The sequence below is a fragment of the Mastomys coucha genome, chromosome X (genome assembly GCF_008632895.1).
Source record: "Mastomys coucha isolate ucsf_1 chromosome X, UCSF_Mcou_1, whole genome shotgun sequence".
NCBI lineage: Eukaryota > Metazoa > Chordata > Mammalia > Rodentia > Muridae > Mastomys > Mastomys coucha.
This window is the reverse complement of record NC_045030.1, coordinates 150,620,855-150,633,065: the sequence shown is the minus strand read 5'-3', so window position 1 is coordinate 150,633,065 and position 12,211 is coordinate 150,620,855. Positions and strand designations below refer to the sequence as shown.

At 42.2% G+C, this 12,211-nt stretch overlaps 1 protein-coding gene and 1 non-coding gene across 4 annotated transcripts in view; both read left to right on the top strand.

The window, feature by feature from the left end:
* The window catches only part of Phex (phosphate regulating endopeptidase homolog X-linked), a 258,664-nt gene that overhangs the window by 106,637 nt on the left and 139,816 nt on the right, over positions 1-12,211 (top strand). For all 3 annotated transcript variants that reach the window (XR_004120468.1, XM_031376718.1, XM_031376727.1), the window contains one exon: positions 291-392. Coding sequence is in view for 2 of the 3 variants with exons in the window: in XM_031376718.1 (XP_031232578.1) it covers positions 291-392 (102 nt within the window). In the remaining variant the exon portion in view is untranslated. The remainder of the gene's footprint in view (positions 1-290; positions 393-12,211) is intronic.
* On the top strand, positions 9,873-10,004 carry LOC116096206. Its single transcript, XR_004120896.1, has one exon. It is a non-coding gene; the product is annotated as a small nucleolar RNA SNORA17 (small nucleolar RNA).

Sequence of the window (12,211 nt, the reverse complement as noted above, 5' to 3'; positions counted from 1 at the left end):
TAAATTATTGAAATTGGTTGTTACATTGATGAGGATGGAGCTATTTAGTAGCTACATACAGGTATGCGATTGGTTAGTGATAGCTTTTGGGGAGTTTACCGTGACCACCTTGCATCACCTGTTTACAAAGACCCCTTTCCAAAAAATGTCAGAGCATGAAATTGAACTGAAAGAACCCCTCCCCCATCTTTTGAACCTTGAAGTAGTTTTCCTGCAACCCGATTCAGGTCAAGGAAACCTTGGCTGAAATTTCTGGCTCTGATGCTGCTTCTTTGGGTATTTTCTTATAGATGGAAGAATTGATTGAGGGTGTTCGCTGGGCCTTCATTGACATGCTGGAGAAAGAAAATGAATGGATGGATGCAGGGACAAAAAGGAAAGCCCAAGAAAAGGTAGGATTTCTTTGGATGGAAGAAAAAAAAAACCTCACTGTTTAATGGATTTTCATGCTTGACATTGACTGTACAGTTTATTTATTTATTTTTATTGACTGAACTGTTGGCTCCAAATGACCCCAGAGGTAGGTGTGTGCTTTTGGATGAACACATAGATTTCATCACCAGGAGGTAACAGAAAATAAGATCTGACTTGTTCTTTCTCTAACTGCATTTTCAAATGCCATGTAATTCAGCCTTTGCTTCACTCCTAATTGCTGCCTGTAAAAGCCACATGGCTTACTTCCTAGTGAATTTTGCTATAAACCATCACTGGATATGGCAGAATGTAGAGCAGTGGGGAGCCACGGGAAGCAGCTGGCAGAAGGACCCTCAAGTTGAAAAGAAGAAAAACCCATATTGTCCATGTGTCTTCTCCATTTGTGCATGATATTTGTAAATGTCCTGAGGCAAATATTTTCCTGTAGTAAAGCACATCTACTTCCTAAGCCAGCATGTTCCACAAATGGCCCAAAGAGCATGCTTACAAGGTATACATGAGTGATGGACCATTGCAGTGTAATAGGTGTGTACTTGTAACACTTGGTAAAAATTCTCTGACTCTATGTAACAAAATAAAGGAATAAACAGGGAAATTCTGAACCGCTATATTGTCTACAAATAATGAGGGGGTCCACCTTGAATTTGATATATTCTTCTGGAGCTGGAATTCAAATGGGCAGTGCTAGAGCATACCTTCACTGCTTCCCCCTGAGATTCCACTCTGTAACTGAGAGGCCCTGAAATTAGGAACACTTCTTTTTAGACGAAGTTTTGAAATCTTTCTGATGAGAGCAGTCACCGGGGCATTGAGCCTGCACAGGACCAAGCGCCTCCCCTCCCATTGATGTCAGATAAGGCCCCTTCAGCTCCTTCAGTCCTTCCCTTAACTCCTCCATTGGGGTCCCTGTGCTCAGTCCGGATGGTTGGCTGCTAGCATCCACATCTGTATTCATACCCATCTCTTAATATTGTCATTGGATACAGTGCTTTGAGTTATTCCTTGCACCAGTAATTTTGCTTTAGGGTCAAGAAACAAGGCGATTGCCTTGTTGAAATGGGACTTCCAGGCAGTCCCATATCTTCTTGTAAAAGTTGTTTTTTTTTTTTAATTTTTAATTTTTTTTTTGTAGAGCCTTTCCTACTCTAAAGATTGAGATGCCTTATCATAGATATTTTAGTTTACAGGAACAAAAAGGCAGATGATTATTTACAATGAAGAAAGACCTTGAACAGTATTGGTGGTGATCTTGGAAGAGGAAAATGAGTAATTTTAAATTATTTTTCTCCATCCAAGATCTGTCAAAGCTCTTTTAGGTCATGTACAGCACAGGCTGGAGGAGGTAGGAACACATGGGTTGTGGTGAGACACTCTCCATATGGTAGATGAAACTCTTGGCACCAACACCACATTGCTGTTTCTTGAAGGCTTGGTTTATTTAAGAGATATGTGTCTTGCACTGAACAGTTGAATGCTCAGTGTACTAGGTACTCTTTGTTGTAGCCTGGGGTTCTAAAGTGTTAATTTTCATAGGATGACTGGTGTGAAGAGAGAGTGAAAGAGATGGAAGGAAGGAGGGAGAGAGGGAGACAGAGAGAGAGTGAGAGCAAGTAAGAGAGAGAGAGAGAGAGAGAGAGAGAGAGAGAGAGAGAGAGAGAGAGAGAGAGAGAGAAAGAGAGAGGCTATGAATGAGTGAGTTATGGATATTTGGGAGCTTGTAGTCAGCTTTTTAGAAATAGAAATTAAGAGTACTTCAGAGTGCTTGATGACATTCAGTTAGGGAAAGTTTGTCTTGTAGCTGGATCTTCTAAGCAAATGGTCCATGAGTCCTTCTTTAAGGAAACTATTCTCTGTCCTTCTAATATTAGACATGTTCCTGTTGGCCCTCTGGATCGATAGCCAGTCTTTTATTTCATTTCAACCAGAACTGTCACTTTTTTCCTTCTAAAAGTATTCTTTGAACACTCTGCTTTCTTTGAGCTGAGTTCAATCTGCCAGGAACTCCAGTAGCAGCTCTGACAGGCACAAATATCAAAGGCAATCGTCCTTCTGGATCTCATTAGGTTCCCCGAGGAGGTATTGTATATTAAGGTTCAGAGAAGTCCCAGTAATGCAAGATAAGAAATGGGGTGTTCTTCAAGGATCTCCAGCAGTTCTCCTAGTCACTACTAGCCCTAAACCCCAGAATACAAAGCTTTTTCTTTTCCTAACTTGAATTAACTCGCGATTCTAGAAATGACCTCTAGGTGGAGCTCACAGTACTAACAAAGGAGTGAGAAACTGAAGCCTTTTGTGCTGCTTTTCACTCTGGGATGGTTTTTGAAAAAACAAAAAACAAAAAACAAAAAACAAAAAACAAAAAACAAACCAAAAAACAAACAAACCAAAAAAACACCCCCCACTCCTTTTCCTTCTGCTTTCCTCAATTTGATTGCCTTTTAAATAGTGAACAAGAAAGAAGAGACTCTGCCTAATAATTCCTTGAGTCTTAGATGGAAATCTCTATCTCCCTGCTTTGTCTTTATGATATGGAGAAGCTGCTGCATTAAGAGAGGATTTGCCTGCATTTGAAGTGGAGGTGAATAATTCGCCTTCTCTTCCTGGTATGACTTGGCACTGTTTTTTGGGCATGTGTTGTATGCAGTATATCACCCAGCCGGAAGATTTCTCATCAATAATAGTGCCCACACTGGGCTGATGCTGAGTCACTGGGCTACCCATTGGGAAAGCAGAAAAAAATGTTCTCATTTGGGAGGGGCTTAAAGCTTTTCTTTCTCTCCCCATGAAGCTCCTGACTGCAGCTAATTAAAGCACCACCTAAGATGTGTTGACCTCAGCTTTCCTTTGTGACCAAAACTACCAAACAGAGTGATAGGGAGATTCAGATACTTGCAGTGGTCTGAGGGCCTTACCTCTTGGTTTTTGTGGCAGTTACCCTGTCTCAAAAGGGAAGTGTGTGAATGGGCTTTGTTGTCCTCTTTGCTAGGAGTGATCACTGTAAAAGATAAATGAGGATGTCTCTGCTTCCTTGAAGGGTAAATTTGTTATCTCTGTCTCCCTGCCTTTTCCTGCTCCTCCCTGGAGAGAGGTCATTGGTACTTTTGTGTTTTGAAACTCACTGTGTTGATTTCAGGTGGAGATTTAATATTCAGAAGTAAGCACCCATTTTTATTTAACTCTGCATTTCCTGCAAGCATGTGCTCTTTAAAAATTATTTTTTGAGGTTATAATATAATTACATCATTTCTCCCTCCCTTTTCCTCCCTCCAAACCCTTCCAGGATAGTCTTTGTCACTTTTTGTCTTTTTCTTTGAGCAGAGGACAAGGATGCCTGCTGTTTTTCTGGTTAATAGAGCCTTTGAATAGGCATATAGTGATAATTGAGTGATTTGGGGTGTCTTCTGGAAGATTTACAGTGTCCAGAACAGAGAAGGAGTCCTCCAAGGTCACTATGGAAGGGACTCAGGCTGCTTCTGGCCTCCCTGGCCAGTTCTGAGTCAGATGTGAGGAGCAGCTTCCTGAGAGTGGCTCAGGCTTGCTCCCCAGCTGAATTAACCACATAGCTCAGTGCTGAACTGTTTTCTTTGTGAGCTTTGCACCTGGGGTTGAAGCTTGTCAGCCCATACCCAGAGAAAAGAAATACTAACACAGAACACCTGGGGAGGCAGTGTCCTTAGGGTGGCATGAGGGAGTAGCTGTGGCCTTGGCCACAGCAGGTACAGAGAAGTTGGCTGCATGTTCCCAACTCCTCAGGCATACGACTCCCACGCACAGGCTTTGAGTGAGGTAGGAAGATTTCCATTGCAGAGAGAAAAGCAAAGTGTACCTCACCTTTTTGCCTTTGCCACTAAACTCTGCTAATCCTAGGCCCTGCAGTGTGCACAGCATACAGTCTTTACTGACCAGTTAGGACCCTGACTAGCACCCTCTGAGCCCATGGTTCTGAGGGTGTGCTTTTTGATCTGAGGCACTTAGGAGTTTGTGAACCAGGCACATTTCCCTATACCTGCCTCAAGATTAGGGGTGGGGTGGGTCCTTACTACTTCATTGCATTCCTGTTTGACTTCTAATTGCCTGCCCCTTCATTCTGCTCAAAGTCTCTCTTGTCCCTCTGGAGTCTACTGTGAGTGGCACAGCATTCAGAAGACTCACCATACCATCCCTCCTCACTGGCCCTTAGCCAACAATTGATGGAAGGTGGCTGATACCTGCCTGCCCTTCTTCCTCCTGCCTCTCACATGTTCTATAAACATTCCTGGGGGCTTCCCCTGTGGGCTTGAGCTTCCTGACAAAAATGCCCTTTGCTGCCTGCCTTCCTTTCCCCTCTTGCTTTTGAAGGCATCTTGTGGTGTTTCTTTGACCCCCCCCCCCAATTGAAACACTATGTGCTTTAATCCTAGTTTCCAGCTCTGTCCCTATGGAGACCACTAATGAGGATACAGCCTCTGGGTTAGATCCTCTTCTCATGCTTCCTTGCCTTTAAGATAATAGTGCATTTCATTGAGTTGGGATACCAGCATTCTCTCAGCAAACTCAGTTCTACAAGCATTTGCAGCATACCAAGAATGTGTCAGGAAATGGGCTGGGAGCTGCAGATTTTGGAAGGGTAAGGGTGATCAGCTGCAGTTCCTCTTCTTCATGTGCTTTTACATACCCAGGGTGACACAGGGATGTTATGGATGCTGTGCTGGTAGGGGAAGGTTATTTAATAGAGAGTCATAAAGTCGTCCTGGGGGCCTAGGAAGGGACGTTTTAAGGAGCTGAGACAGGCTTTCTCTCAGGGTGCTAATCCTGCCCCTTCCGCTCTTCCTTTGTCATGACCTTGTTAGCTCATGGGTGAGGCTTCTTCTGAGCTCCTTATCAACTTGTTACTTGGAATAAGTGCTCACAGCAGTGCCCCTCTCCCTTCATAACTTTATTCCTTCTGTACTACACAGTTTCCATTGGAACAGGTTTGGAAAGGAGAGGAAAGGTTTCAGCCAGGGTATCTCATGCCCCTATTTGTTATAGGTTTCAGTGTCTTTGCAGAATGTTGAAGAATACAGTCATTCCACTTCCTGCATCTACTCTGAGTATTCATCAGGGACAAAGAGTGTGCAAACTGTGACCTTGTTCTGGCTTCCTGTTCTTCTCTGGCTTCTAGTACTCACCATGATGAGCTTACAGCCACTATTTCTCCACTCCTGTTTAGGTATCTTCCAGTTTTTGTCTCAAAGACATACAGGTGAAGGTGATGTTTGTCTTCCTTGTATCTCTTCAGTTCACTGCTGTGCATAGGAAGGACAGTATGGAGGTGAGATGTATGGAGGGCTGACTGCATTGTAAGCCATTTTTTACCTCTTAGGAGCTACATCACCTTTTGGAGATTGCTCCATTTTTTCTATCCCCTCCTTTTAAAGTGTGAGAGCAGTGCCCATCTCAGAGGTTAGTTATCGAGATTGAAGATGTCAGTATTCTAAAGGAGGTGGTTGCTTTACTCTGGGTTGTAGATTTTCTGATTTTGAACAAATTTCTGTTTTTAAAAGGTTTATTTATTTTTTATTTTTTAGGTTTATTTATTTTTATTACATATTTTATACAATATATTTTGATCATATTCTTTCACCTCCCCAACTTCTCTTAACTCTTCACCTCCATAGCTATCTAACTTCATGTTTTCTCTCTTTCTCTAAAAAGAAAACAAAAAAGTCAAAAGCAAACAATTTTGTCTTATGTGTATGGCTGTTTGCCTACATGAATACATGTGTACCATGAGCTTATCTGGTGCCCTCAGAGGTCAGAAGAGGGTGTCACATCTTCTAGAACGGCTGGAAACTGAGCCCAGGTCCTCTGAAAGAGCAACAAACACTCTTAATGGCTGAGTCTTTGTGTAATATGTATGTATGTGTGTAATGTATGTATGTGTATGTAGATAATTAGGAGTTTGATATATTCTGTGTAATAGCTTATGGGAGTGAGTATAATCTCAACCCCAATGGAAATGCTGTTTGGAGGTCCTTTCAGGCATGGCCAACCTGTGCCTTAGGTAACTATGAATGGAAGGCAACCAAAAATTTAAATGTATTTAAAACATTATGGAAGAAAAGGAGATAGAGATAGATAGATAGATGAGAGAGATAGAGATAGATAGATAGATGAGAGAGAGAGAGGGAGAGGGAGACAGAGAGAGAGAGAGAAAGAGAGAGAGAGAGTGAGAGAGAGAGAGAGAAGGAGGAGGAGGAGGAGGAGAAGAAGAAGAAGAAGAAGAAGAAGAAGAAGAAGAAGAAGAAGAAGAAGAAGAAGAAGAAGAAGAAGAAGAAGAAGAAGGGAGGGGAGGTAGGGAGGTAGATTGTTATGCAATTTTGTGGTTCTTAATTGAATATTATAGATAATATTATATCAAAGGTTGAACATGCCTAAGTCATTTAGCCTCTCATACCTGAGTATGAATCAGCATCACCAGGAGTGCTCACTGGAACAACTCACAGTTTGCTTCAGTGGGTCTAAATAAGGTGTTGCTGGGAATCAGCACTTCTGATGAGGGCCCCAGGTGATGCTAGTGCTGATGGGATGTGAGGTGATCACAAGTGGCAATTTCCTCCCACCAAGGCTGAATTAATAGAACTAGATGAAGTTTATGGATTTTCTTTTTATACCCTGTAGGCTCCTCTTTCAATCATCTCTCACAGTTCAGTACCTCAGTGGGTTGGGGCATTCAAAACCCATCCAGGGCACCTATTCTATGACTATCTGTTGAATGTTCTAAAGAACAAAGGCTCCATGTTCTCCCTTTCTGTCCCTTGATTCTACATTGTTAGGAACTGTGTAGATGAGGTTTTCCATACAGAAGTCATCCTAATTTCTAAAGATTCATCAATGTATTTTTTTTAATGTAGATGAAACAAATTTTGTGTTTCTCACATAAAATTGACATTATTATATGTCAAACTGTAGGATTAAAAGGTTTTATAAATACCACATTGATATCATACAGCTGCCATAAGGAAGGTACAGTTGTTTCTTTATACAGATTAAGAATGTAAAGTCAAGAGATGCCAAGCATGCTTGTCCATGGTCATTGATCTGGTTGCTGGAAAAGTTGGGCCTCCATTCCTGGAAGTTTGGCTTTGTAGGAGGACCTTTATCCTAATAGAAGTGCATCTCTAAGCATGTTCTTCAAATCAGGAACATTAGTATTATCTAGAGGCTAGCTAGGAACGCAGATTCATAGTCCCAGTTAGATCTATGGAATGGAACTCTGGGAAGGGATGCAGGACTCTCCAGTGCAGTCAGCCCTCCAGGTGATTCTAATGTAGCCAGTGTTCAAACCATTGCTCTACACTGTGTTTCTGATGACTCATGCTGCTGGATGTGTTGCAGTTTTCAACACTTTTTTAAAAGCTCAAGATCAAGGCTGAACACAGTAATTCTATATAGAGTCCAAGGCATCCACCACAATGGGGATATTATTGCCACATCTGTTTTGCATATAAATTATATTAAGGAAGCTGAAGTTGATATTATGGCTATCTTTTTCTTTCAGCCATGCACGTCAGTGTTGGCTTATAGCAAATTTATAGTCAGTTAATTTCTTGGTCTTAAAAAAAATAATCTCACAGGAACTGCTGTTAAGCTCTGTTGCTCCTATACTTAGCATTAAAAAAAAGTCTCTTCTCATAGAATTTCACATTTTTATTCTTAATAAAATCTATTTAGTTGTTTTATTCATAGCTCTAGCTTTTAAAATAATTTCCAAATCTTCATATTTATCATATTTGTTATGAAAATTTATTCTTATTAAAGAAAATACTGAAAGTGAAGTACAGAACAATGAAGAAAAAAATCAATGCTTTGTCATTACCCAAGCATAACCACTGCTAATGTCTTGATAAATTACTTTGATTTATCACCTATATGAAGGCTTTAAAAGATATTCTTGAACAAGGTTGTATATGTAAATTTGATTCATTTTTTCTCCTAACATTTATATTGTTTGTTTACTATTATCATATAACCTTTACCAAGGAGTTTCATATAGAAATCAATATATTCTGTTGGTATTTGTATACATGAGCTAAAAATGTTTCTATAGTGGGTTATAGTAGAATACTTACAATTGTGTGGTAACAAACATGCTTTGCACATTGTTTTAACCCTAGAACTTTTTTTTTTTTAAATCCATGAAGGAGAACAGAAGGGCTTACTGTAGTCTTTAATTCTAGAAATGGAATTTTAAAAAAGATTTATTTATTATTATACATAAGTACACTGTAGCTATCTTCAGACACACCAGAAGAGAGCGTCCGATCTCATTACGGGTGATTGTGAGCCACCACGTGGTTGCTGGGATTTGAACTCAGGACCTTTGGAAGAGCAGTCAGTGCTCTTACCTGTTGAGCCATCTCACCAGCCCGAAATGGAATTTTTTAAAGATTTGTTTATTTTATGCATATGAGTACACACTGTAGCTGTACAGATAGTTGTGAGCCTTCATCTGGTTGTTGGGAATTGACTTTTAGGACCTCTGCTCACTCTGGTCAACCTCGCTCTTTTCGGTAGACCCTGCTCCCTCCAGTCGGCCTGCTTGCATTAATTAGCTAGAATAGTTCTCTAAAAAGACTTTTCCCCTTTGTTAATCACTTGATTAGCCTGATATACAGTTTATAGAGGAAACTCTGCATGAAGGTCTGTCTTTCCCATTATTAATTTTTTCAAGTTGTGCCCTGGAAACCTCCAGAGGTATCAAAGCATTTTCCCCCTAGCATCATTTTAAACTTCCAAGTTTATAAACTCGGAAGTTTAAAATGTATTTGATATGCTTAAATTTATTACAATTCTTTTTGAAGTTCGCATTGATTCATCTGAGCCAACTTGTAACTGTTCCTTTAGGGAATTTTGATATGACCCCAAATATTTTAGACTGTATCTTTCTTTCTGGCATGACAAGACATCCTTGTTAATTAGATTTCTATTAAATCAGTGTCTTAATCAATTCTTTTGTAATGAGCAATATATTGACTTTTTGGAGGGTGGTAGTAAAAGTTCCATTCTAACCGGAAATATAGAAAGCAATAGAGGAAGACTCCCAACATCCTCCTCCGGTCTTCACATGTGCACAGTGGATATATACACTTACATATGACTGTGCTTGAACCCTCTCCTGTGTACATATATGCACAGCCCACAAACACAGGCACACAAAAATATAAATAAGTTAACTAGTATGTGATCCTGTCATATATTTCTTTCAAAAGGAGTTCTAGTGTCAGCTTTGGGGCATGTCTCAGCAGTAGAGTACTTACTCAGCCTGTGTAACACTCTGGATTTAATCACCAGCATAGGGAAGACAACAGCAGCAGCAGCAGCAGCAGCAACAACAACAACAACAAAATGATAGTGAACTAATTTGCGGTGTTGAAATATGTGGAGCAAAGATACTATTAAAAGATGAAACATGACCTATCCCTGGAATCATTACAGGTGTGGCTGCTATGTCACATGTATGTCAACAGGTGACAAAGAGGAGGGAGGCTATGTACATTCTCAGTGTTCTGACCTATGAACATCTGAATGATTAGTAGCCCAACATTCCCTGAAAAAGGTAACCTGAGATTATCTGGTACTGGAGACTTAGCTAGCCTAAGATGACCACTAGTCTGGTACTATGCAAGTCTGGATGGCTACTAGGACTGGCAGCAAGACAGAGATTAGAAGAACCCCACCCAGGACTGAGGGCCCTTGTTGGGAGTGAGACTGAGCCAGACAACCCTCGCATGGGTATACTTGGCAGGCAGGGTGAGGAGGTAGCCCAAGATGACCACCAGACTGGGCCTTGACAGGGAGCTAGCCTGAGACAACCACCAGTCTGGTGTCACAGGCTTAGGGGTGGAGTGGAGAAGAGCGTACCCTAGATTATCCCTTTCCAGAGCCAAAATGCATAAGCAGGGCATAGCACTTCTGAGACCACTCCTGAGATGGCTCCAGATACGCAGAGACCCGGGAAACCACTAAGAGGTGCAAGTAAGTGGTGGAGAAATGGAAGAGAAAGAGAAACAGAATGATGTGGGCACAATGAAGAGAGGCAGAACTGGAGAGTCACTGTAAGAAACAGCCTGATGTTAGTAGGTGGTGATGCCACCTAGGACCATGGTGGGGTCCTGGCCTATAACTGCCACCTGGGGTCCTTGGCCTTGCAGCAGAAGGGGACTGTTGCCACAAAAGGCCAGGCAAACATTCCTGGTCTGGGCTGCTGTCTGGGGACATATTCATGTCTGAGGGCTGTGCAGAATTGGTCCCACCCCTCATTTGGGTTTCATGGGAGTGCTGGCTCTGGGGGGATTAGAGCAGGAGAGCTGACCCTGCCCTTAGCCAGCCATAGCACTAGGGAGGGCTGTCCCTGCCCCTCACTTGCTGCAGCACGTGAGAGAGCATGTCCCACACCTCACCTGGACTGCACTGTAGAGCTGTCTCTGGATGTGGGTGTTGCTGGTGAGCTGGCTATGAGTGTGGGATAGCCAGCCTTGCCTTTTGTCTACTGGGCTGTGGCACAGATGAGGGAGAGACACCCTCTTCCTCTTTCTTGTCCCTAGCCATGTATGGCAGACAGGAGAGCTGGCCCTGGGGTCATGAGAGTGGGAGACTGGCTATGTCCTTCATCTGCTGCAACAGTTGGAGAGGAGGCCCTGCACCTCACCTGGGTAGCAGGGTAGGGAATGGTACTGGTAGCAGGTATTGCTGGTGAGCCAGCCCTAAGGGCATGAGAGTGTGAGAGCTGCAATGTGACCATCTCTGATCCCTCAGGCCCAGAACCAGGGCTTTGAATTAGCCCACCCTAACATCTACCTCATCTATAAACTGCTGGAGTACATGAAGGGGCCAGTCCTACAGAGCTTCATGACTCAGGGCACCAACAGGATATCTAAGAGGAGACCCAGTGAGGTTCCAGTATTGATAGAGTAGAAGAAGCCAGTGGTTTCATTCCAGATCAAAGAGTTATTGCAATAAATATTTACAAGCAATGAAGTGTGGAAAAAAAGGGTAGCTATACTGTGGGGTACACTGTGACACAATAGTTTCCACAAAGAGTTTTTTTTTTCTGTTAAGGGGAGGTTGTAAGACTGGAAGGCTGGTACAAGGGGAGAGGGGATGAGAGGGATTGAGTGCATGGTGTGAAAGAACCAATAAAAGGTTGAGAGAGAGAGAGAGAGAGAGAGAGAGAGAGAGAGAGAGAGAGAGAGAGAGAGAGAGAAAGAGAGAGATCTTAAAAATGAAACATATACTAGTAAGTACATAAAAATTTTAACCACAGAGCAGACCTTGGGTGCAAACTCTGCAGCCAGTCCCACAACACCCAGAGGAAGCTCCACTCCTAGGCACTCTAACAGGCCCAGGATCACAGGATTCCAGAATCACAGGATTACAGAGACAGCTTGACTCTGAGGAGTTCTGACACAACCAGGATCACAGGAAGGAAAGGCTCCAGTCAGATTTAGCAAGGGCAGGTAGCACTAGAGATAACCAGATGGCGGGAGGCAGGCAAGCTTAAGAAAATAAACAACACAAACCAAGGTTCCTTGGCATCATCAGAACCCAATTCTCCACCATAGCAAGTCCTGGACACACCATCACACTGGAAACACAAGATTCAGATATAAAATCACTTATCATGATGATGATACAGGACCTTAGGAAAGACTTAAATAGCACCCTCAAAGAAATACAGAACACAAGTAAACAGCTAGAAGCTCTTAAAGAGGAAATACAAAAATCCCTTAAAGAACTACAGGAAAACACAATC